This window comes from Marmota flaviventris, chromosome 17, assembly GCF_047511675.1.
Source record: "Marmota flaviventris isolate mMarFla1 chromosome 17, mMarFla1.hap1, whole genome shotgun sequence".
Taxonomy (NCBI): domain Eukaryota; kingdom Metazoa; phylum Chordata; class Mammalia; order Rodentia; family Sciuridae; genus Marmota; species Marmota flaviventris.
This window is the reverse complement of record NC_092514.1, coordinates 13,139,976-13,166,762: the sequence shown is the minus strand read 5'-3', so window position 1 is coordinate 13,166,762 and position 26,787 is coordinate 13,139,976. Positions and strand designations below refer to the sequence as shown.

Here is a 26,787-nt window from a genome sequence, read left to right as displayed (position 1 = left end):
GCGGCTGAGTCACACCAACCTGGCCATCGTGCACAGCACCCCTATCTCACTCAGGCTTAGATAGTACAATCATGTTGATCATAGATCCAGAAGGCCCAGGACACAAAACATGAGACTGCACTGATCCACAGGGAGAGCCCAGGAAACAGCCTGGCCACCAGGAGGAACCAACTGTCTGAGGACCCCAAGCCTTTGACTACATCTCCCACCCTCTCCCAGACAGCTTGGGGGATAAAATGGGCCTGTATCCATCCAAGGCCTGGACTGGGCTGGACACCCTGTGAGCTCAGAGCCTTATCAACCTCTCCCTGATTTCAGAGGACCCACCCATAGGGCAAGGACTAGGAATGACTGTCACCCAGGCAGAATCCCTCCCTTGGGTCCTCATGACCAGACCAAGGGGAAAGGGGCTGAGGTGAGCCAAGCATTTACCCATCTTGGCATTCTACCATTATGAAAGGGGTCTGTGAGGGGAGTGTGCTGATCTTATAGAGGAAGACAGGGAGTTAGGTCCAAGGCCCAATTCTGAGGCTGCCCCCTTCCCAAATCTCCCCTGTGACCCGAGGGTCAGTGGCAGACTTCAAGGACCCAGGGCCAGGATCCTCTTACCTGGGTCCCGTGGCCTGCTCCCCGCCTGCATGCCGCCTAATGGGGGTCTTGTGTCTGGCCCCAAGAGCACGGCAGACCCATCTGAGCAGCTCTCTGTTGTGAGAGGGGAGGCCCAGCCCACCCCGCCAGCCGCCTGGGGCTCCATGTATATTTAATGATGTCTATTATTCCTGTTTTGTCTCTGGAAAGGAGCAAGCAGCTGACAGGAAAGCCGGGAACAGCCAGGAGAGCTGGGCAGTGCTCCCTGACACTCCAGCCTGCTTGAGGCCGCGGAGGAACTCTCTACCCGTCTCCTAGCAGGACAGGACTGTCAGCTTGTAAAAGGCACACCTCCCCTGGGAAGCCCTCCCTGCCACCGTGCACTCAGCGTTTTTGTTTCTTCCACAAGGACAGGCACAACCCCCGGGAGGCGGAGGCCTCAGCCACCCTCCATCCCTGGCTTGAGATCATAGGAAAGCAACCAGCTCTAACTACCTTGTACTACCAAAGGGGCCTTCCCGGGCTCTGCAGCCCTTGGTTGATCCTCCTGGGCCTGGGAAGACCCACTCTCATCACCACAAGCTTGGGCCTGCTCCCACAGGGCTCAGGCTATACCCACTCTGATTGCCAGGTTCACTGCTGCCCCCTAGCCCCCTGCCCAACCTGGCAACAGACTCCAATAAGTTTATGAAGTTTCCTTTAGTCTGAATAGAAATAACTTTTATTCCTTTATTTTAGAAAGGAAAGCAAGGGGCTTAGAGAGAAAACAAGAGTCCAAACTCATCAGTCCCAGGTGTGCAGGGCAGGGTCCTGGGGTTTGTGCTGGGCAGGGGCTGCCCTGGGAAGGGAGGCACTTTAGGACCACTCAGGTTGTGATCTGGTTTCCACCATGGGACAGCCCCATGTGGGGGGATAGCCCCATGTGGGGGGTACTTATGGGGCTTTTGTCCTAGGAAAGCCCTTTCCTGGAGTACCAGAGAAGCTGGCAGGAGCTGAGGGAACAAGGTACCCTGACAGTAGCTACAGCCTCAGGGACCCATCTCCCCAACCAGCATGGAGCCTGCCACCAGTTTTAGGCCCTGGTTGGGGAGTAAGTAGGTAACTTGCTCCCTCAGTGCCCAACAGGGATCAGGGGTAGGGATATAGGCTACGAGTTCCCAACATGGAAACCCACCAGGGGGATCAGGCTCATGGGAAATGTCCCCAACAAAGCCCAAGTCCCTCAACCTCACCCCTCTGTCCCAACATTCTTCATCATCTGCCTACTGAAGAAGCTTCTGGAAACAGCAGAAATTCGAGGGAACCCTTTCCTGGGGCATATGTATTTGTGTTTTTCCTGTTTGGGCTTTTGTGTGTCCCAGGGGGGACACCTTCTCAGGCGACGAGGCTGGCAGGCGCTGCTACTTCTTCACAATCTGGATGACATCCTCGTGTTCCATGGTGTGGGTGAGGCCCACTCGCTGTGGGCTATACTTGGTGCTGGTGCCCTGGGTAGGGATGGGGTAGAGGGGCCATGTCAGCCTCCAGATTGGCCAAGGCTGGAGTTGTACTGGGAATGAATGCCCAGAGTAAAGTGGGGGCCTTGGCATCAGCAGCCCCACATGCCCAGATAGCAAGATGCCCAGTGGTCTGACTTTCCCGGGATCTCAGAGGTGGGGATGGCCCATGTCTAAGCTGGGTGGGTCTACACACTCCACAAAGCAGAAGAGTCATAGCGGCCCCCACATGAAAGGATGGGGATGCTGTGTGGAGGAGGGCAAACGTCCTGCTCTGAGCCTAACCCAGGGGCAACACTGGACCTAAATCCCCACCCGCCTCCGCCTGGACTCACCCACACCAGGGCATACTTGAACTGGCTGGCGAGTGACCGGTGGATGCGGTGGCACTAGAGACAGGAGAGAATCAGAGAGGTGAGTTCCTGCACTCAACGTTTTTGTTGCTTCCAGAGGATTAGGCACAACCCCTGGGAGGTAGGCCTCAGCCATTCCTCCACCCCTGGCTTGAGGTCATAGGAAAGCAACCAGCTAGCCACCTTGTACTACCGAAGGGGCCACCTGAGCTCAGCCGTCTACCCACAATCCTGGGCATGTGCTGGGCAGCAGCTATTCTCACAGTAGGTGCTCCAGCAACTGAGATCTTGAGTCAAGGGATGTCACATGGCTTCCTAGTCATGCTGCAAGTGGATCTGACATTCCCACTCCTGGATCTGCCCAAAGAGCTGCAGTGTTTGGTAGGAAGGCTTTTGAGTTTTGCAGCCCCTCTGCCAGCCCCTCCTGAATACAGTCTGACAGATGCTACTTCAGAATGGGCCAGGGTGGCTTTTCAGGACATCAGCCTCAGTTTGGAACCACAACTGCTTGGTCACTGTCTCTCATATTTGCTGGCTCTAGCTGTGGCCTGCAGCACACCCCACATATCACATCCCTGCTCCCCTATCCCCCACTGCAGCCTACATTCCTCAACACTCCTGGGTACAGATGGAAGGTCACAGAAATCCTAGCAGCGAGGAAGTTGGAAAGAGACCTTGGAGAGGCAGCCAGCAACTGCCCCAGAGTGTGGACCACCAGGTGCCATTGTGATGGCAGCACAGTGGTGGTGGCAGGGAACAGACTGCAACATGCTTCTCCTCCCAAGTGCCTACAAGTTTTACAGGCCCAGGCCTGCAATAACATTTCCTGAGCTAATACAGGAAGCTAGCTGATTCTGGTGACCAAGTGTTAATGCTTCAAATATGAGGTTCTCCCCAAAAACTCATGTGCAAGACAAGGTAAGAATTTTCAGAGGTGAAAAAATTAGGAGAGTGGATCAGATTATTAATCAGTGGATTAATTCACCAACAGGGGTCCAGGCCAGGTAGATTACAAGGGCTCTGTGGGTCTGTAATCCCTGGATGAGAAAAATGAGGCAGGAGCTGGGGTAAGATCGTAGGTCTAACTATGGTCAGCATATAAGCAGAGGCCTGGGCAGGGCAGGAGATTTACTTATATTCTGTGGTAACTGGGACAGGTGTCACCTGTGGGGAGCATGAGCTAAAATGGAGGTGGCCAGTGAAGGGAAGGCCCCCCAAAGCCCATCCCCAGCCTGCTGACTTGTTCTCACTCCTGGGTCTGTTGTCTGCTACCTTGGCCCCTGCTCTCGGCTTCTGCTCCTGCTCTGGGGCCTCTGAACCTACTTTTACTGTTGCCTGGCACACCCTCCTCTTCCTGGTGTCCCATTTTTCCTCCCAGGCATGGCTAAAGCCCACATCCTCTCTTGCAATCAGCTGGGCCTGATGAGGTAGGAAAAACTCCCCAGCAATGCAGGAAGAATCCAGAAAGGGCCAGCATCTATTTGCTACAGCCTGCTGGGCTTCTGGCAGGGGACACAGCAGCTAGAGGTTCAGGAACAAGCCTGTGGGACGGAGCCTCCATCATGGAGCTCCTTTTGTGGGTACTCTTAGTCTCCATGGTTCCTGCTTGGCTTGCTGACCCTCACAACCAGGCCCTGAGGATTTTTACCTGACCCCACTTGTCTCATCACCTGGAGGCCAGCACCGGGACCTTGGGCTGAATTCACAGATGCAGGAGACCAGACTGCAGGACCACCCACCACTGTCTTTCTAATACAGGGACAACTGGGTCTCACAGGGTCCCCTGCCTCCATAATACGATCCAGAGAAGATATTCTCTATACACACCCCAGTCTTCACTGTGAAGTCTAGCTTGCTCTACAGGGCTGCTCAGGTTGCCGCCTCCAAAATGCCTTCCTGACCTCTGTACGGACCTGGTGCCACCTCCACTACCCATAAGTAGTAGTTCTAGGACTGGGTGCTTGCCACCTACTGGCCCCAAAGGACCCTCGTTTTGGCAAGACTGGGCTACTGTGTTCAGTTTTGATGCTCAGTAAACACATGCTGAGAGAAGGAAGCAGTCAAAGCCACCCAGGCTGAGGAGTCGGATAGGGCAGGCCAGGCTTGGGACTAAATGGCCAGTCTGCCACCAGGTAAGAGGACAGAAGTAGGTCCGAGGCCTCTCCCAGGCTCACACTAGAGAAACCTTCTAACAATCTAGGAATACCAGGGGCAGTAGCTGTCTTGGACTGAACACCAGAATGGACAACAGCCATGGCCCCAAGGAGCCTGAAGCACCAGAAGTAGGGAGACAGCACCACTGTTCACTGCCATCTACCCTGTGCCAGGTGGAATTCTGAGAGCCTTACACATTTCCCCCCCATTTGCTGTGACCCTCCTAACTGCTCGGGAGGCCACAGCATCATCCCACCATATAGAAAGGCAGAGCTCCGACATGCAGGTGGGGAGGGGTAGCATGGACTCAACTCTGGCCCGTCTAACTCCAGACCCTGCCTTCGTATCCAAGAGCAGGCGAGGCGAGCACCCCAGGCAGAATGGAACCCCAGGACCCACTCTTGTTTAAGGAGATTTCAACTCACCACATGCTCCACAGAGGCCCCTTTCCGGAGAATGATGGCATCTGTGAAGTCTGGCCTCTCTGCAGGGGGAGATAGGGGGAGAATATCAACCAGTCGTGGCCCATGCTGTGGAGGCACTTCTGGACTCCCAGGTCTTATCTAACCTTGCCCCCAATAGCCAGTACACTCTCAGGATACACCCTTGTGCTATCTTCTACAACTCTGACCATGACAGAAAATCAAAAGTCCAGGATTCATATGTTTGCCACCCCATCAGCCAGGATGGCACTTATGAAGATGAGCCACTTGGAGCATCTGGACTGAATGGACAGGAAGCGAGTGGCTGTTGAAGCCTAGTCAGGGAAGCTGTAGCTCTCCATTCATCAACAAGGTCAGGATGGAAAAATGCCCAGACGCAGGCCTGTCAATGTGTGTGACACAAGGAAGACAATCAAAGCTCCTGATGTGGGTCCTGCCACTGCAGAGGGAGGTCAGGAGGTCAGGGACTGCTGTGGTCAGTGGGGATCTAGGGCAGGCTCTACTAGAAGCCCCAGCACTCAGCTTTCTCTGCCACTCAGGCTCACAGAGAGGCCTCCACCAGCTGGGATGGAGAGCAGTGGCCTGCTCTGAGAGACAATCTGAGCCAGGGTTGGAACTGGGATCTCTGGGTACCATGTACAGGTTAGCAGCCCTGTGTGAAGGGTGAAGCTCAGTCATTTCTTAAGCTGAGTCCCACCAGACTCACGTCCTCTCTTCTTGGTATAGATGCAGGTCAGGGCCAAGTACTCCCAAAGCATCTCCAGCAGGTAGTCCAGGTTCAGTTTCATGCCACAGCTACAGGGAAAGGAAATGGTCTAGTCAGGTAGCAGCCTAGGGGACTCAGAGGCTTCTCACTGGAATGACCTCTGCTGGCCAGGCACCAAGGCCAGTATGGCCCTGCAAGCTCCCATGAGGAAACTAGCCTGTCTCCCTGAAGTACTCCTGGCTACCAATGACAATCATGCTCAGAGTTCAGTGTCTCCCTTAAGGCCAGTATGGCTATGCTCTACGAAGAGCCCACAGCCTCTGTGCCTGGCTTAGGCCTGTTATGAGAGACTAACTGGAACTGGGTTGAGATGGGATGATGGGCAGAGACTGAGAACGCAGAGTTCACATCACCCTGAGAAGAAAGAGTGGCTGCCAAGGACCAGAGCAGCCCACAGGGGCTGAAAGCAGCTGGACCTGTGGGGAACCCTGACTTGACTGAGTGACCTCAAATGCATCCTAACCTCTGGAGAACTGTTGTGAGCATGAGCAGGTAAAGGTGTGCTCTGTTCTTGTGCCCTGAGGACAAGCATGTCCTTTCATGCCCTGAGGACAAGCATGTCCTTCCGTGGCCTGAGGGACCTGGGATATAGTAAGAGGGGGGAGAGGAGCTGAGACCGCCTTATGGATGGGACATTGCTCTTTGCAGGGGCTGAAATGTCCCAGGAAATGGTCCTCATCCATCATTTGCGGCAGCCACCCCGACTTGGTACCTAAGCATCTTGCTCCCACGTGCTGGGCTTCACTGTGAAGTTGCAGAACGACAGGTCTGAGCCAGAAAAAAGCAAAGTCAAGTACTTAATCCATCCCAAAGAGGAACCCTGCAGGGCAGGGTTGGGGAGTAAAAAGCACAGTGCAGCCAGTTTGGGGAGCACCCTGGGACCCATCCTGTAGAGAAGGGCAGGAAGCAGGTGGCCAGGGATGGACTTTGCCCACCTGAGAGCTTAGTTCCCTTTTCCCCTTGAGCTGTGGTCAGATATAAGCCATGACTTCCAGAGCACAGGAGAGGAGGTTGTACCAGGGCTCTGGGGGACACTGGCTCATTAGTAGGCTAAGAAGCCCCTTAGCCATTTAACCTCAATGCTGAAATCCTTGCTTACCCAGAGCCCCCCAGTTGCCAAGAACAACCAGTGGTAGTTGAGGCACTTGCATTGTTTCCTGGGCCTCATGAACAGCTGGACTTCATGAGGTCAAATGAAGCCAGAGGTGCCTGACTTTTCCTCCAGGCCTGTCAGTTGGGACAGGAACACAGAGCAAAGACAGCACAGTGTCAGGAGGTCAGCACCTTACCTGATGACTACACTGTTGGGTTTCCGGGCCAGACGGTCCACTTCTTCCATGGAGATCTGGTCAATTTTGTTATACACCTGAGATTGAAAAGGTAGAGATGGGTAGTGGGGAAGAAAAGGAGTAGAGCAGGGCAGGAAAGGATCTCACATCTACCTGCCTGCAGGTTCATCCTCGCTCACCTGAGCGCCCCCTCTCCCACTGCTGCCTCAAGGATGGGTAAGGGTACAGGGGCTTGGGAGTAGCTAGTCTCCCCCAAAAAAGGAATGGCTGGGCTATAGCCCTGGCTTCAAGCTCTCCATGTCTGTAAGAATGAAGCAGCAATTGAGGCAGAGGGCAGGGGAGGAATATGCACAGCCCCAGCCCTCTGCAACTCTCGAGGAGCCTGCCCAGGGCAAGAGCAGTGGCAGCCAGGCAAGGTCATAGGAGCTCAAGAAAGGCAACCAGGGGAAAGGCCACATGGCCCAGGGCCAGGGCACTCCACCCACATGAGCACCCCTGAGCACTGGTACCACTTACATACAGGCAGGGCATGTACACCCGGTTGCCCACGATCACATCGATGAACTCATCTGGGGAGCAATCTTCTCGGAAAAGCACCTCTGCATTGAAGATCTCTGAGGGACTCAGATTAAGGGCAATTTGTACACCAACAGCCCCTCATACCCCAAGAGCGCCAAAGGTGTCCAAAGAGCTAAGCAAAAAACATGCTGGCTGGAAGGGGCCTTGGCCATGATCTGCTTGAAGGTTCTACAGATTTTATTTTTTAAAATATTTTTTAGGTGTTGATAGATCTTTATTTATTTATCTATATGCGGTGCTGAGAATCGAACCCAGTGCTCACACATGCTGGGAAAGTGCTCTACCACTGAGCCACAACCCCAGCCCTCTAAAAGATTTTAAAGCTTGAGGAGCCCTCTCATTTTTCACCCCAAACCATAATATGCAAAAATTTCAATCAATAAGCCATTTAAATCTTTGTGGTCAAGAAGCAGGGAAATGTACTTCTAGGATCCCGATGCATCTCTAGGTTTCCTTGCAGGAGCATCGTGTGAAAGCTGGGCTGACGCAGTCTGCTCCACATGCACTTTCCCTCTGGGGGTTTTCTGCCCCTACTTGCACATCTTTGGTGACCAGGGGCTTACAACTCGCTTGGTCATCACATCTGACACTACGGGTTCTCCCTCTGCTGAGCTCAACACTGCCCCTGAGGCCCTGACTTGTCCTCAAGGCTTCTGATAACAGGTATGCAGCACATAGCCTCTGATCCTTCCTGAGGCTTCTCCAGGCCAGGAACCCCAGATGTCCCATGACATCTCATCTTTCTCCCAGATGTCACTGGCCACCAGGGTGTCTAGAACTCAATGAGGAGCCAGGAAGCCTTCCTTTGGTGCTTGGGGAAGCCCTGGCAGGCTCATGAAGTCTGGGTGGAACTTTTCCAGAGGCTGCTCAGATGGCTCAGGAGTTGTTAACGGTGATCCACTATCCCAGGTGGCCTTCTGTCTAGGATGCCCCAACTGCTCTTTGGGAAGGATACTGTACTCATGCAGGATGAGCTGCACAAGCTTCTCCGAACACTGGGTCAGCGTGACTGTTGAGTTGAAGGAGATGCCACCACCTTTCTTGGGCTGGAGCAGGAGAGAGGAACAGGGAGAGCTGCTGATGAAGAGGTAATAGCAACGATCTCTTGGCCTCCACCAAGGTTCAGGCAGTCCAGAGCTGTCATTGCCCTGGTCACAAAGAAGCCTACCTTGAAGTAGATGTTGGGCTTGTGCTTGTTGAGGCGGATGCCCACTGACTCCAGCTCCTTCTCCAGCAGACCCCTAGACAGAGCGCTTCATGAGCCCCTCACTGGCTGCCCACGAGCAGGCTCTGCAGCCTGCACATTAGCCAGGAAGCCCCTTGGACCCACATGGAAACCAGCTCCCTCCTTGACCCCAGCAATACAATGCCCCAAAGCTGCAGTGAAACCCTTCTGCCATGGTCAGAGGGGAGGCTGGCTCAGTGTGCAGTCACCATGCACGGGCAAGAGCGTGACGCCCTGGGAAGTAACCAAGTGAGGTGCTGCTTTGGCCCTTAGGACCCCCATGGGTCTGCTGCGGCAGATGTAGGCCAGTGTGCCCTTGGACAAGAGGCTGTGGGGAGGGTCAACACTTCTGCTGCTTGGGTTGGACTTGTGGCAGATTCTGGACAGTGACCAGGGCACCTAGACCTCTGTGGAAAGAAGCCAGAGCCAGGCCATGCTCCTTATTTCCCAGCCCCAAGATGATCCTGTGCCATCTAGACATAGCCCGGAGGATAGCACATCCCGGCTGGGTGCTGCTGGGTTAGAGATGAAGTCACTAGTACTCCCATATGAGAGCCAAGGACCCACAGAGCACCCACCGTGAGCCCAGGAACGCAGGGGACCCTCCCTAGACAAGTAAGCCTGCCCCCCTGCCCCACCGCGCAGACCTCTGCACCTCTCCCTTGGTGGCATCCAGCATCATGATGACAACATCAGCCGTACGCGCCACAGCAATCACTTGACGGCCACGACCTTTCCCTGGATGGGTGGAAGGGAGGTGGTTACCCATTGGCAAGTGTAGCCACATACGTAGGACCTCCACCCAGCCCATCATATCACAAGCTCCTGTCCTTACAGAGCCACCATGGTCTTTGCCACATGCCACTTTAATATTCCTGGTATTCTTCCTCAGTCCAAAGCTGTTTTACTCATGGAGACTTGTTTTAAAGTCACCACTTTAGTGGAGTGGCAGGATAATGACAGACTTGTTTTCCCCACCCCTACCTTGTAGCAAGCCCAGGCTAGAAGCTTCGTGAACATTTCTTCACTTAATCCTTAGAACTACGCTGCGAATGCCTGCTCATTTTATAGAGGCAATCACTTGCCTGAGATCACAGAGATAGTATGCACCAGTACTTAAACCTGAGCCTGTCCTTTCTAGAAAACAGGGTAATATAACCAGAGATCCAGGTTGATCTCCATGACAGTCCTCCAGAAACCAACAATCAGTGTCAGAGCTCCACTGTCTCCCTCCCACCCACCTGTCCCTCCTCATACCTTGTGCTGCGCCTTCAATGATTCCAGGAAGGTCCAAGAGCTGGATGTTGGCACCTTTGTACTAGAGAGCAGAAGAGAACAATGTAAGGTAAGGATGGCTGACTGATGCAAAGAGCCTGCTTGACCCTGAGACACCTATGACAGCTCTATACCTCAGGGCTTATGGGAAACAAAGATGCCAACTATGGCCACCTGTGAGCCTCATTTTCACCTCAGCTTGGCACAGCCCAGAGCCTAGGAGATTAAGAACTGCCTCAGAGGGCTCTTGAGATCTAGTTCCATAAAACTCATAGCTAATGACAACAACCCTTCACAAAGAGACTCCTTCACCTTGGAGACTTAAAGTCAAAGCACTTGCTGCCCAAGGCAAGCACCCCACAAGGCTTTGAAGCTTTACAAGAGACAGAAGGATGGAGCCAGCCAGTAGTTAATGACCAGAGCTGAGGCAGTGTGGAGAGCAGAGCACTAAAGGGAACCAGGCAGCGCTGCCATATGCTGGCCAGCCTCACGGAATGAGTCAGGGTTCCAGGCCCAGCTGGGCATCTCTGGGGTCCCCTGAAGTGCCACTATTTCAGAGCAAAGCAGTTCAGCTCTGAGCTTGCCCCCCTGCAGGAGCGTCCACCCTCTTACTTATACACACATGAAAAGTATCTGCAAAAGTGCAAACAAACACACATTCTCTCCCCTCCTGGGGCCCGGCACACCCCACTTACCTCAATGACCCCAGGGATACACGTCAAAGTGGTGAACTCATAGGATGCAGCTTCACTGGCCGTGGAGGTCATCAGACTCAGGAAGGTGGACTAGGAGAAAAAGAAGATCAATGCACTGAGAAGTCCTGTTCCTGTCTCCTAGGAGAGTCCCCACAGGGAGAAAGGCCTGCTGGGTGGGTGTGGGCAGCAGGAAGAGCCTTCCTCGCTCCCGGCTATAGGTTTGGGTAGGTGTTTCAAAAATAATTGCTCAGCTGAGAGACTCGCCTCTGGCTCTGAATGATGGATTAGGCACCAGGGGGGCCCCTGTGTTCCTTGGCCTCAGGTCTGAGATAAAGGTGGGTACCTGATTTCTAAAGGGTCCCCCACATGCGTCAGAAAGCCTTCCTGGCCCCATAGCACTTGTGAATCCAGGATCCAGAGTTTGCTCTTGCCCCAGGAAGGCTGTGAGCAGTCCTGCATATGAAAGATATAATGGTCCTGGGAGCGATCACTGCCAAGACACTGAGCAATGCTTCTGGAGGCAACCTTTGGGATAGTGTATAATCCTGTCTGATCTTTGTGGTAAGAAGCCTGGGCCCTCCCATGATGGGAGAGTCCATGTTTCCAATAGTGCAGGTGGAATCTGCCATAGGGCCCAGATCCCAGGGCACAGCCCTCAGTAACTACAGAGGCTTTTACCAATTTCTCTCTCTGTCTGATGCACATACCAATTTAACAGGCAAGAAAACAAATATAACAAAACACTATCCAGCCAGTATACCCCCCACATGCAACAAGCATTCAAGAAATGGCTGCTGTGGCCCACTTCCCATCCCTGGCCCAGAGGAAGGAGCTCTACACACTGTTTACAGTGAACTGACTCAGGAGTCGCGCTGGCACCTGATACAAGCCCTGATCATTGCTCATGTGGCCTGCATTCGAGCAGCATCCTACTGGCCTTGTGTCTACCCTTTCTTTACCTTCCCTTGCCTATCATCCATATAGCAGCCAATGATTCTGTTAAAAAGTTAGTCAGGGGGCTGGGATTGTGGCTCAGCGGTAGAGCACTTGCCTCGCACATGCAAGGCCCTGGGTTCGATGCTCAGCACCATATAAAAACAATAAATAAATAAAATAAAATTATTAAAAAAAAAAAAAGTTTGTCAGTAGCCAGGTGTGGTGGCACGTGTAATCCCAGCTACTTGGGAGGCCAAGGCAGGAGAACTGCAAATTCGAGGCCAGTTTCAGCAACTGAGTAAGGTCCTAAGCAATTTAGCGAGCCCCTGGGGATGTTGCTCAGTGGTAAAGTGCCTCTGGGTTCAATCCCCATAAAAGTTAAGCCAGTACCCTGAATCTGGTTTTTAATACACAATTCTCCAATAAAAGGAACCATGGCTCTGTGGAGAACTAGCAGATTCTACAGTAGGACAGAGAATATGTAAGGTGAGCCTTGAGCATTCTGAGGTGTTAGTGAGGAAGTGCTGGGAAACACAATGACAGGAATACGTCCAAAAGCCAGGGTCCTGGGGCTGGGCTGTAGTTCAGTGGAAGAGCACTTGTCTAGCGTGGGTGAGGCACTGGGTTCAATCCTCAGCACCACATGAAGAGGAAAAAAAAAAAAAAAAACAACCACGAAGGCAGGCTCAGTGGTAGAGTGCTTGCCTGGCATGGCTTGGGGCTCCATCTCCAGTACCACACACACACACACACACAAAGCCAAGTGAAATAGCTCCAAAGCTAGAACAATCTGAACAACAAAACAGTAAGGGAAGGATTAGACGGCATAGAAGTAAATACAAGCCCATGCGGATATCAAGATTGAGTAAAACAAATGTCTAGAGAATGAAACTAATGAAATTATGTTATGTGCATATACAAATATGCCACAATGAACCTCACTATTATGTATAATCATAATACACCAATAAAAAAGGTGCTAAAATCAATAAATGGGGCTCTGAGGGTGGAGCTCAGTGGTAGAGCACCTGCTTAGCATGTGTCAGGCTCCAGGTTCCATCCCCAGCAACAAAACAAATTTAAGAAATAACAAATAAACAGGAGAAAAGAGAGAAATCTCCTATAGACAACAATTCCAAAAATTTATGTAACTCTCCCCCCTCCAGAAGGTGAAGTCCTGCCCATTTAAGTGTTACTGTACTAGAAGAGGAAGGAAACAGAGTGATTCTGCAGTGCAGAAACCTGAACACACCACCTGGGCCAGGTGGTCAAAGTCAACATCAACACTGGTCAGTCATGTTGACAGCATGAACCCTTTACACAACGTGAAGGAAAACAGCACTTAACCTCTGTGGGCTTCCTCCCTACACCAGAACCCCAGATAAAGGCACAAGAAAAACACCCGACAAACCCCAACTTTTTGCAAAGGTCAAGGTCATCAAGTCAAATAAATCTAAGAAACTGCCTAGAAGAGTCTAGGGAGACATGACAGTTAAATATTATTTGGGGCCAGGTGTGGTAGCACACACCTGTAATCCCAGAGGCTCAGAAGTCTGAGACAGGAGGACTGCAAGTTCAAAGCCAACCTCAGCAACTTAGCAAGACCCTGTTTCTAAATAAAATGTTTTAAAAAGGGGTGGGGAATGTGTCTCAGTGGTTAAGCACCCCTGGGTTCAATCCCCACTATCATTAAAAAAAAAAAAAAAAAGTGATGTGGATCCACACAGTAGGGAAAGTTAAGTAAGGAAACCTGTATAAGGACCTGAATTGAAAATGAACACGTCGACAATGATTCATGAGTCGTGACAAGTGTGTAATCCTTGTGCAAGATGTTAACAATAGGGAAACTGGGTGTGGAGTACAACAGGAACTCCCTGACCTATCTTTGCCATTTTTTCTGTAAATTTAAGACTATTCTAAAATAAGAAATGTAAAAAATTTTTGGATCATGTTTCTTTTCTGCTTGAAACCATGAAACGACACTTACCTCACCCTCCACATACAATGTAAAACAATATGGATTTTAGCACTAAACCGAGCAACTTTTTAGAAGAAACCTTCTTTCTTAGAAAACTCTGCAGTGGTGCCCACATCACTCTTCTCTCTAAGTCAAAATCCTTCTGACAGCTCCAAAGCCCCCATCCTCTCTGATTAATCTCCTCTGCTCTCCCTGATGATCATTCAAACCCAGCCACTCTCCCATCCCAGCATACCAAACAGACTTGCTCTCCTCCCTCTGCCTGGAAGGTTCTCACCTAGGGCTCTCCAAGCTCCCTCACTTCCTTTAGGCCTCTGTTCAGATAACCACTCATCAGAGAAGTCTTCCCACACCCTGACATAACTCAGGACTTCACTGCCCGCTGCAGCTCACCACTTGCTTTGGTTCCATCCTCTGGGAGAAGGGAGTTCTGAGTGGGCAGGGACAGAATTCACTTGTTCCCTGACCTGTCTCCAGGACCTGGCATAGTGCCAGCATAAGGTACACACTCAATAAACATCTGCACTGATGGATAAGGGGGGAGACCGATGATTGCTAATGAGAGGGACGAGTGCAGGGGGAGGTAGGGTCTTCTCTGGCCCAGGGGCTAACCCGGAGAGGCAGTGATGGGGAGGCTTGAATGGTCATCTGTTTGAAGATGGTCTCTTGCCTTCTTCCCTATTATGGTTTAGATCTGGAACATCCCTCAATGGCTTCTATATTGAAAGTTAGGTTCCCACTGCAGTAATGATCAGAGTTGGGGCTTTTGGGAAGCAACTGGATCCCACGAGGGCTCTGAACTCACCACTGGATTAATCCATTGAGGGATTCACAGCTAAATGGCCTACTGGGAAACTGCAGAGGTGGGACCTAGTTGGAGAATTGGTCCTTGGCTACTGCGTCCCTGGGGGACTATATCTGGTCCCTGGCCCTTTCTGCTCATTTTCTCTGCTTCCCAATTGCCAGGAAGCAAACAGCTTTTCCCTACCACTATAATGTTTCTACTATAATGTTTCTGCCTCACCCAAGCCCTAAAAGCAATGGAGTCAGGTGATCATAGACTGAAACCTCTGAAATCAGGAGCCAAAAATATTTCCTTTTAAATAGTTTTTACTCAGGTATTTTGTCACAAAGACAAAAAGCTGACTAATACACTCCCCAAGGCCCACACTGACCATCACTGACCTTACCCACAGAGGGAAATCCAATCAGTGCCACTCGGGCATCACCTGACTTCATGACATCGAAGCCTTCTCCTTTGGTTGAGGCTGATTTGGATGGTTCCAAGAGCTGGGCTCGATACTTGGCAAGTTTTGCTTTCAGCAGGCCAAGGTGATACTCGGTGGCTAAAAGAAGCAAAGCAAGATAGAAGGTAGGTATCCAGAATTTCCAAATCTGATGATGGGTCAACTGAAGCCCCACACATGGCCAGGGAACATCAGAACCAGACAACAATCACCACTAAGGAAATCAGGAAAGAAAAAGCCACCACTCTGTTTAAAATATCTCTTGGCTTCTCACCTCATTTAGAATAAGATCTAGTCTTCTTGTTGAGTCCACCCCCATGTCAGTGGTTCTCAATGGAGGCAGCACTGCTCCCTGGGGAGCATCCTGGAAATCCTAGAGATATATTCTGTTCACTCTGATTGACTTGTCATATCCCTAAGATATCCACAAAGGGAAACCTGGGTTAGGATCCCCAGGGCCTAGAACCTAACTTTGCTGCCACATAAAAACAGGACATTTTTCTTTGGCAGTGTTAATATATATTGGAATTCCCAGAAATATAACTGTTGTGCACAGTAAGGAAAGGCTGCATCATGCTTTATTTTTGTTCTTGTTTTGACACCGGGCATTGAACCCAGGGGTGCTTAACCACTGAGCCATATCCCCAGCCCTTTTTTATTTTTTATTTTGAGACAGGGTCTCACTAAGTTACCTAGGGCCTCACTAAATTGCTGAGGCTTGCTTCACACTTGCAATCCCCCTGCCTCAGTCTCCTGAGTTGCTGGGATTACAGGCATATATCACCATACCTGGCAATCACACTTTATTTGGAAATTTATTATTCTGGGATTTCATGTTATCATGGCAACACCTCTTGTGGGACAATGAGTGCCCAGCACAATCCATCCGCGCTCGTCTGCACCGTGGGTGCCACATCCCTGGTGATTCTACCCAGAGGTGCCTCAGTTTGTTTCATCATAACTTCCTGGTACCTTAGCAGCACTCCAGCATTCATACGGTGAAATAACACTTATTTTCATCATAAATTATTTTCCTTTTTTCTCCTCTTTATATTACTATTAGGACATTATATTGATTTTTTTTTCAAATTTTATGGGTACATAACTTATATTATTAATGGGGAACTTTATTTCACATGTCAAAAAATCTAATAGAGGGAACTCTAGTTGAGACTGAGAACCAGGACCCCATGTGACCCAGCCCCTGGCTCCTTCTCCAACTATCTTTTCTGAACAAGCTGACCTCATTCCTGCCGCATGACCTTTGAATGCATTGTTCCCTGTACTTCAACCAGATCTTCCCAGAGCTGGCTCCTTTTTACCATTCCAGGAGCAACTCAAAGGGCCCTCTCCTGCCTGGCCTCAGTGGGTAATGTCAAATGGTGATTGAGAGCCTGTGCTTCAGAATTCCACCCAACTATTACTGGCTGTTTTACTTGGGAAAAGTTACTTAATCTTCTTGTACATCAGTCTCTTAACCTGCAAAAACAAGGATGTTAGCAATAACAACCATGCTGGATTTCTGTAAGGCTTAGAGAAAGCACTAGAACACCACTTAGCACATAGTGAGTACTCAATAAAAATTGGTCATTATCCACAGTAAACCCCACCCCTCCTCAGGCTTGTCTTAGCCTCATGATCCTGTTTATTGTCTTTACTGCTCTTAGACTACTTGAAACTATCTCATTTCTTACTTCCCTGACTGATATGGCCAGAACTGTGGTAGTTTCACCCCAAGCTTCCTCAGCCTGGAACTCAGGCAGAGTTTAGCAAATGAATGAGTGAACTGATGGCAGTATGAAAGGGTTAAGATATGGATTTAGCAACAGTCAGGTTCCTATGGTCCTTCCTGTCATCCTATATCACAAAATTCCCAGCACCTCTAAAGAGAAGGAGTAGGTCTCAGTCACCTTTGCATATCCCTGTCTACCACGGCCAGAGCAGCAGCATCTCTAGCCTCCCCTAGGCCTTCCTGATACTTTCTTCAGGCCTTACGGGGTGATACTCCACACAGCAACCAGAGGGAACTTTTAAAACAGAAATCAAACTAGCTTTCCCCTGCTTAACATTCTCAGCCACCTCCCATTACCCAGAGTCTTTTCCACGACCCATGAAGCCCTAAATCAATGGATTCCTCCTTTCCCATCATGGTACTCCAGTCTCAGACCTTTTGAGTTATGTTCAAAGTTCATTCCTGTCTTAGGGACTCTGAACTAGTTGTTCCTTTTATCATGAACAGTCTTCCTCCAGATCCTGCATGGCTGGTTCCTTCTTTTCTTTGGGGCCTTAGCTCAAATACCCACTTCATTGTGGTCTTCTCTATCATTCCACCTAAGCAGGCCCAATCCCCAGTCCCCACCATACCTTCACCACTCCACTATATTACCCTGATTAGTCTTCATATTTACTGTGACTGAAATTATCTTGTGTATTTGATTCCTAGGTTACAGGCGATGACAGAAGGGACAGATCTGTGAGGGCAGAGATGTGCCTGGTGTGTTCATCACTTTAAAGGCTCAGGAAACAATTTACAGAATGAATGAATCATAGAAGCTCCACAACTCTTCAGCCTTCAGACTAAATGGAGCCAAGGGAGGGCAGTCAATGAGACTTGGGTTTCTTGCCTCCTGCTCCTGCAAACCTGAACCCCACAGCACTGGCCCAGGGAATTGCATCTCCCATTACCTGGCATCCTCCTTATCTAGACTGTTCTTGCTGTCCTGCCATGTGTTCCTCAATTCCTGTCCCTTTGCCTCAGCAGTGTCCCCTCACCTGTAACACCCTTCCAGCTCAAGTCTCACTTGCGCCCAGTGTCACATTCTTCTCTCCTCCCCTCTCCTATTCAATCTCCAGATTTCTTGCTTCCTCATGTGGTATCTATGTTGGAAATTTATTTTAAACATTGGGTGCTCACCCTGTGCTCAGTACTTTGTAAATGTTATCCAATTTAACTTAATCTGGGAGCTGAGATGGAGCAGGGAGTTATTACTATCACCATTTGTAAATGGGGACCTTGAGGCTCCAAGGTATGACTTGGAAATGACTTTCCAGGGTGTCAGAGCTAGTAGGCGGTGGAACTGGGGTTCAAACCCAGGTCTTCCAGATTCCAAGTCCTGACTACCTGCAATACCTCACTGGCTCGGGGCTGCAGGGTGAGGCTGCTCTTGGGAGAGGTCTTCCCTTGCACTTCCCAGCACAAGAGGGGAGACTACGAACTCTCCAGGGAATTCTCCACTCGGCCACCTAGTCTAGCACTGATCAGATCTAATGGGGGACTCTCTAGTCAGGAGCACTGGGACCACGATCCCACCTGGCCCTGCCTCGGGCGCGCTGGGCGGCCGCAGTACTTCTCTGAGGCCTCCCCCATTTTACAGACAGAAAAACTGAGGTAGGCAAAAAGGGAGGCCACTCCGGGCCGACCCTCACCCTTGTTCTTCTGCGTCCGAGCAATTTCTTTCTCGATCTCCGAGATCTTCTCCAAGATCCCCATGGCTGCGGCAGAGATGTGCGCACGGACGCCGACAGCCGCAGCACCGGGAATTCCGGTGTGAGCGCGGCGACAGCGTGCGCCCGGAAGCCTACTGCGAACAGGGTCCTCCTGGGCGCCTTGTGCTCCAGGATTAAGAGCCCGGGCAGGCGATGTGGAGTGGAGTATACTTTCCGTTCCGCCCGCTTAGTGGGCCCGGCCACCAGACAGCTAGGATGGGCCGGGACAAAGCTAGAAGGGGGCGGGGCAGAGAGGGGGCGGGGCAAAGACCGGCAGGAATGGGAAGGGAGAGGGAACTTCCGGTGGTGAGCCCTCTACTGGGGGTGGCAGCTGGTTTTTGGGCTTGTTTGTTTTGGGGGTTTTTTTTTTTGGTGGTGCTGGGGATTGAACCCAGGGCCTTGTGCACGCGAGGCAAGCACTCTACCAACTGAGCTATGTCCCCAGCTCGTCGCAGCTGGTTTTGACAGTATTTTAAAGGGAAGGGGCGGAGCTGAGAACGTTGATGGCTCGCCTCATTTTGTAAAGAGGTTCCAAGCGGGTCGCGTTTATCACCTTAAATTAACCAGGTTCTCCAACCTAGCACTCTCCTGCTGGGACGCAGTATGGAGCAACTCCTACAAGGAATTCTTAACAAACAAACAAACAAAAAAACTGTACCTGAGCTGCAACATGAGGAAACACCAAACTATGTGTAAAAAGTGAGACATTTTATAAAGCAAGTGGCCTGGGCTCTTCAGGTCCCTTCAGATTGTGGGTGACTGGGGGAGAGGGAGAAAGTATGGGGGGGGGGGATTGTTCTAGATACAATATGAAGACCTTGACTCTTGGCTGGATCCTGGTTAAAAAAAAAAAAAAAAAATAAAGCAACTATGAAAATAGAATTCTGAAGACAATTTTGGGAAATTTTAAATATGTGTTGGATGTTGAATATGCTGCTTTTTGGGGGGTGTGATCATGTCTTTATTCTTAGCAGATGTAGGGCAGTATTTAGAGGTTGTATTAGTCTGCTCTGGCTGTGGTGGAATACCATGGATGTGGTGGCTTAAACAACAGAAATTTATTTTCTCGCAGTTCTGGATACTGGAAGTTCAAGATCAGGGTGCCAGCATGCACTGGTCCTGGTAAGGGCTCTCTTCCTGGTTTTCCCTGGATGTGGGTGAGGTGGGTGTGTGAGCTGCTTTCTTGTTTCATCCTCACATGGCCTTTTCCTTGGTGCATGCTCTTAGTGCAAGCTCAATAGTGGTATCTTTTCTTATCATTGCACTAATCCCATCATGAATTCATTTAAGTCATTGTGCTCCCCCCCCCCCCCCGGCCCCCTTCTCCAATAGGATTCTGTGGAGTAGTCAAGGTTTCAACGTATGGAGGGGCACGTTTAGTACATAATGGGTGAAAAGTTATCACACCTTAAACATATAGTTCAAGATACGTATATGTTTAGAGAAAGCATGCTAATGTAAATGTGGCCATATGTGCAATTGTTGAACCTGGAAGAAGGGTATATGGGTATTTATTGAATTATGCTTTTAACTTTGTGTGTGTGTGTTACTGGAGATTAAATTCATGGGCACTCTACCTCCCAATAACATCTCCAGCCCTCCCCCCTTTTTCAGTTGTTGATGGTCTTTTTTTTTTATTCATTTATTTATATGCGGTGCTGAGGATAGACCCCAATGCCTCACACCTGTGAGGCAAGTGCTATATCACTGAGTCTCAACCCCAGCCCCATCTCCATCCCTTTTTATTTTTTATTTTGAGACAGGGTCTTGCTAAGTTGCTGAGTCCAGCCTCAAATTTGCAATCCTCTAGAGCTGCTGGGAATTCAGGTGTGTGCCACCATGCCTACCCTCTGTAGGTTTTTAATAAAAAGATGGAGGGGGGCATCAGGCCTTTGGAAATCATCTGTGTGTTCAGTCTCACATGAGATTGATTAAATTTCTTAACCTCTCAAAAACTGTTTCTATATAACAAAAATGAAATAAGATAATGACTGTAGAGCACTTGGTGTAAAATTTGCTTGCTGAGAGGTTCTCCTTGAATGCCAGAGCCAGTGGAAGTCAATTCTCCTCTGTGGGACTCAGATACCTCCTTAGAGTCAGCCCATATTTATTGAGCACCTGCTGTGTGCCAGGCTTTGGACAAAATAGGGACTTTGGGGAGCGTTGAGCTTGCCATTCAGTTTGCATTTTACAAGTTGAGGTTGTGAGCCATGCGAAGTTCCTAGCCTGGTACTCAAGTTGTTGAACAGCAGGACTGAGTTTTATACCCAAAGCTATCAATTTCAAGTCCAGTAACATCCCCACTGCACCAAGTTACATGGTATACCGTAGGCAGAATATATACGTATGATTTTTTTTTTTCACGGTTTCAAGACATGACAGAGGTGAGAACATGTAAGGAACTGGGAAGGTCCATGTAAATGTCGAGGCCTGACGAGCCTGGGCCCAGGGTTGGGTCTCCAAGTCCTCTGTGCCTCCAACTTCTTTGTGATGTGGCTCCTAGGGCCTCCTTTATCACCAACCTCATGCCCACAGAGGCCCACTTCCAGTTTACAGTTGGGGAAATGGAAGAGCTTTGGAAAATTACTCACCTTTTAAGATCCCAGCATCTTTGCTGCTCTGTCTGCTTCAGTGACAATCCATGAAGGCTTCTGTTTCTTCACTGATAGCCTGGGAATTGGGACTACCTCAACGGCCCTGGGGAGAAGACCGTATATCAAGCCTTCTCTAGGCAACCAGCCTTTTCAGGAAGGTTGGGGTCTTATAACCTGGGAAGCCAGCTGTGAATCTTGCTCTTTATGCTGCCCAAGGAATTGTCCTTGAGATTAAATTTAGACATATCTGTAGATGCTGCTAGTGGGCTATTAAACATTTGTTTTGTGCATTAAAAGACTCTGTCACTGGGCATGGTGGTGCACGCCTATAATCCCAGCAGCTCAGGAGGCTGAGGCAGTAGAATCACAAGTTCAAAGTCAGCCTCAGCAATTTAGCGAAGTCCTAAGCAGCTCATCAAGACCCTGTCTCTCAATAAAATATAAAAAAGGGCTAGGGATGTGGCTCAGTGGTTGAGTACCCCGGGTTTAATCCCCAGTACCAAAAAAAAAAAAAAAAAAAAAAAGGACACTATCAACAAAATGAAAATGCACCCCTCAGAGTGGGAGAAAATATTTGCAAATTATATATCTGATAAAGGATTAATATCCTTTATCAGATATATCCCCAGCCCCCACAAAAGAGACCTACAACTCAACAACAGAACTACCCCCATTAAAAAACAGCTAAGCCTAAGCCAGGTGCAGTGGTACATGCCTGTAATTGCAGCAACTTTGGAGTCTAAGGCAGGAAGATCACAAGTTCAAAGCCAGCCTCAGCCACTTAGTTGAGACCCTGTCTAAAAATTTTTAAAAGGGCTGGAGAGGTAGCTCAGTGGCAAAGCAGCAAGTTCAATCCCCACTACTGCCAAACAAACCATCAAAAAATCATATCCACCCACACATACACATAGAAAACAGAAAAATAAAACAAAAACTGGTCAAAGGATTTAAATAGATATTGTTCCAAAGGAGAAATATAAATGGCCAATAAGTACATGAAAATATTTCCAACATCACTTATCACTAGAGAAATGCAAATCTGTGCTATAATTAGCTAGCACTTCACCTCACTGAGGTGGGTGGTTATTGGAGTGATTATTATAAAAAGCAAAACAAAATAGAAAACAACAAATGCTGGTGAGGATGTAGAGAAGTTGGAATCCTTGTGCATGATTGTTGGGAGTATAAAATGCTATAATTGCTGTGGAATTCTTCTATGGTAGTTCCTATAAAAAAAAAAAAAAACAGCTATAGAATTACCCTATGATCCAGCAATTCCACTTCTGGATGTATACCCCAAAAGCTTGAAAACAGGACCTTGAAAAGAGATTTATATTCCCAGGTTTATAGCAGCGTTATTCACAATAGCCAAAAGGCAGAAGCAACATAAGTGTCTATTTTTTTTGTGTGAGTGTGTGTGTGTGTGTGTGTGGTACTGGGGATTGAACCCAGGGCCTTGTGCATGCAAGGCAAGCACTCAATTGACTGAGCTATATCCCCAGCCCCCACAAGTGTCTATTGATGGATGAATGGATAAACAAAATGTGGCATACACATATAATGAAATATTAGTCTTAAAATGGAAAGAAATTCTGATTCACGCTACAAAACAGATTAACCTTGAAGACATTAGGCTAAGTGAAATAAATTAAATAAGCCATTTACAAAAAGACAAATACTGTGATTCCATTTCTGGAAAATTCATATGGGAGGTGTTTGGGACTAGGGGAAACAGAAATGGACATGTGTTTATAAGCACAGAACTTCTATTTGGGGTGATGAAAAAGTTCTGGAAATATATGGTAGTGATAGTAATAGCATTGTGAATGTACTCAATGCCACTGCACTATATAGACTTAAAAATGGTTAATCAATTTTGTATCATGTATATTTTACCACAATAAAAAGCCTCATTACAGGGCTGGGTTGTGGCTCAGCAGTAGAGCACTCTAGCGCGTGCGAGGCCCTGGGTACGATCCCCAGCACCACATAAAAATAAATAAGAGATTTATGTTCCCAGGTTTATAGCAGCATTGTGTCCAAGTACAGCTAAAAAACAAATATTTTTTAAAAAACCTCATTACATATCATTTGCAGAAAACAACTTCCCTAACTTAAAAAAGAAAAAATGAAAAAAAACCCAGCAACCTATCCAACCATGGTGGCACATGCCTGTAATCCCTGAGGCAGGAGGACTACAAGTTCAAAGCCAGCCTCAGCAATTTAGCAAGGCCCTATGCAACTCAGAGAGACCCTGTCTCTAAATAAAATTTTTTATTTTATTTTTTTAAGTATTTATTTTTTAGTTGTAGTTGGACACAATATTTTATTTTTATGTGGTGCTGAGGATCGAACCCAGGGCCTCACATGTGCTAGGTGAGCACTCTACAGCTGAGCCACAATCCCAGCCCCTAAATAAAATTTTTAAAAAGGGGCTGGGAGACATGGCTCAGTGGTTAAACGCCCCTGGGTTCAATCTCTGATGCAAAAAAAAAAAGAGCAAAAAACAGAATGCAACAACCCACTTCTAGACCAATATCCCTGACAGCTCTTCCCCCACTTATTTGCTCTCCTTATGCACCCAAACTCTGCAAGTTGCCTATCTTCATGGTTTCTGCTTTCCCTCCTTTCTTGCTTGCTGTTGCTCCTAAATATATCCCTTACATTTTGCTCCTACTGTCCCATGGAAGTTTCTCTTATCAAAAGGTCAGAAATGACCTTCAGCCAGGTGTGGTGGCTCATGCCTGTAATCCTAGCAACTAAGAAGGCTGAGGCTGGAGGATTGCAAGTTTGAGGCCAGCCTCAGCAACTTAGGCCCTAAGCAACTTAGCAAGACCCTGTCTTACTAAAATTTAAAAAATAAAAAAAAATTTTAAAAAAAACCTCTTCACACCATGAAGGTAAGCATCAATTGACATAGATGACCCCTCTTTGTTCTGTAAGTTGTGCCTTATGTGGCTTACAGGGTGCTGGCTGGTTCCTCGCCTCATTGACTGTGCCTTGTGCTCATCTGCAGGCTTTTCTTGTCCATGAGCTTTTGCCTATTAACTTTTTAAAATGTTTTATTAGTTATTGATGGACCTTTATTTATTTATTTGTTTACATGTGGTGCTGAGGATCGAACCCAGTGCCTCACACATGCTAGGCAAGCGCTCTACCACTGAGCCACAAACCCAGCCCCTTCCATGAGCTTTTAATGTTGGAGAACCCCAGGGTTAGATTCCTGTCCCCCTTGTAATAACACTCAACCCTCAGTGATCTCATACTTCTTCTGTCAATACCCCCTAGGTACTGACAGATCCCAGATTTCTTTTTTCTTTTTCTTTTTTTGGTAATAGGGATTGAACCCAGAAGCATTTTTACCCATGAGCTACATCCCTAGCCCTTTTTATTTTTTTATTTCAATAAAGGGTCTCACTGAGTTGCCAGAGCTAGCCTTGAGCTTGTGATCCTCCTGCCTCAGCCTCCCAAGTCGCTGGGATCACAGACATGTGCCACTGCGCCCAGCCAGATTCCTTTTATCTCTGGTCCATACATTCCTGGTGAATTTCTCCTGAGTGCCTACATCTGCCACCCCTTGGAAGTTCAGTGCACGTTGGTCTCAGCTTCACACATCCTAGCATTCATAGCCGGACTGTTGTTTTCTTCTGTTCTAGCCATGATCTTTGCACCTCAGAGACTGTCCTGCTGTTCATCAAATCTGTTTTCCTTTCCTTGGGGACACCCAGCTAGGTCTGATTTCCCAGAGCTCTTTGGCAGTACAAATGGCCAGTAGCAATGTCACCTTTTCCATACTAGCCTGCAGGAGCTAGCATGCTTGATCCTGCACATGCTCAAGGCAATCATAGAAAGTTAAAGATGGTAGAGCTGTGTCCACCAAGTTGCCCGCAGTCTGATGGAACAGAGCTCTGTGCCGCCTTGTGCCAACGGGACTTGATGTGAATGAGAAATCAGTTTTGGTTAGGTCAAGCCATTGAGAGTCAAGGATTGACCTCCTTAGAAGTAGGTGTATGTAACTGTTCGGTTAAATGATTAGACTCTCTCTGGTCATTGGCCTGTCCATATTGTAGCTCAGTCACCTCCACAAGCGAACACAATGTTAACTAACAACAATAGCAATCCCATCCTTCCAGTCTCCAGGCCCAAAACCTTGGACTTTCCAGGAACAGTGGTTCATGTTTGTAATCCTAGCTACTTGGGAGGCTGAGGCAGGAGGATTGTTAGTTCAAGGCCAGCCTAGGCAATTTAGGTAGGCTCTGTCTCAAAATTTAAAATAAATAAATAAAAGGGTTGGGGTTGTAACTCAGTGGGAAAGTGCCCCAGGGTTCAATTCCCAGTATTTGGAGTAAAAAACAAAACAAATAACCTTGGACTCACACCCTTGACTGCTCTTGTGCCACTATACTGCATACCTAGTTGGTTGCCAAATCCTTTTGGCTCTATCTTCAAAACACACATGGGTGGAGATGGGGGAGCTGGGGTTGTGGCTCAGTGGTAGAGTGCTTGCCTAGCACGTGAGAGGTTCTGAGATCTATCCTCAGCACCACATAAAAATAAAAAAAAAATAAAGGTACTATGTCTATCTATGACTAAAAATTTATTAAAATAATAAAAAAAAAACATACACACAGATTTGTGCGTGTTTCTGCTCGACTCTGCTGTTGTCACCAATGCCCTCCCCCTGGGCTCTGCAGCAGCTTCACAGGGGTCTCCCTACTTGTCTTCTGGCCTCATTATAGTCTGTCTGCTACCAGCAGTCTGCAGGATCCTTTAACCTAAATCAGGTCTCGATGCTTTTCTGCTCAAATCCTCCAATGGGCTCTCATCTCTCTCTGGGTAAAAGCCAGTGAGTCCACATCAGTGCAACAATCAACAGGGTCCCGTGGGATCTGACTCTCTTGTTCCAAAATGCACATCTCATACTGCTGTCACTTCTGACCTCACCTCCTACTACTTACCTCCCCACTGTTCCTCTAATACAGTTGGCTCACTCCTGTCTCAGGACCTCTGCACTAGCTGTTCCCTCTGCCTGAAATGCTTGTCCCTGCACATATTCTTAGTTTACTCCCTTGTCTCCAGGTCTCTGCTTAACATCACCTGCTCAATGAGGTACACAGCCTGACCACCTTTTTAAAAGGTGCAGCTCTTACCCTGCCTCAGGCTGGCACTCTGAACCCTCTTTGCCTTGCTTGCCTTCTGCTTTCCAATACTTCTTATCATTTAACATGACAGTTAATGGAATGTAACTTCTTTACTAGGTCTATCATTCTGTATCTGATCCACAAGAATAGAAGCCATTTGTGTGTGCATACCTGTGTGTACATGCCTGCTGGGGATTAAACCCAGGGGCATTCACTGAGCTACATATATCCCCAGCCCTTTTTATTTTTTGAGATTGAGTCTAAATTGCTGAGGCTGGCCTTGAACTTGTGATCTGCCCATCTCAGCCTCCAGAGTCACTGGAATTATAGATCGGTGCTACTGTGCCGTGCCTTGACATGAAAAGTTTAAGTCAACTCCAAGATGACAGGTGCAGCTACATTTGAGTTCCAAGTCACGCCAGCTAGAGAAGGTATGGAGATGTAGGGGCTGTCGGGAAATTGTGCATTGAAAAATGAAGCTCACTGAGAAATCAGAAGGGGAAAAATGGCAAAAATAGACTCAATTTCAGCATATGCTTCTC

At 48.6% G+C, this 26,787-nt stretch overlaps 1 protein-coding gene across 1 annotated transcript; it reads right to left on the bottom strand.

Moving 5' to 3' along the window:
- Nucleotides 1–1,303: 1,303 nt before the first annotated feature.
- Drg2 (developmentally regulated GTP binding protein 2) lies at nucleotides 1,304–18,605 on the bottom strand. The gene is made up of 13 exons (XM_027921454.2): nucleotides 18,451–18,605; nucleotides 14,963–15,123; nucleotides 10,864–10,953; nucleotides 10,151–10,211; nucleotides 9,541–9,631; nucleotides 8,837–8,909; nucleotides 8,624–8,714; nucleotides 7,606–7,703; nucleotides 7,090–7,166; nucleotides 5,741–5,829; nucleotides 5,017–5,075; nucleotides 2,420–2,473; nucleotides 1,304–2,075 (listed from the first exon to the last, which is right to left on the bottom strand). The coding sequence occupies exons 1-13, from the start codon at nucleotides 18,512–18,514 to the stop codon at nucleotides 1,989–1,991; spliced, it is 1,095 nt and encodes a 364-aa protein (XP_027777255.1). The 5' UTR covers nucleotides 18,515–18,605; the 3' UTR covers nucleotides 1,304–1,988.
- Nucleotides 18,606–26,787: the final 8,182 nt, after the last annotated feature.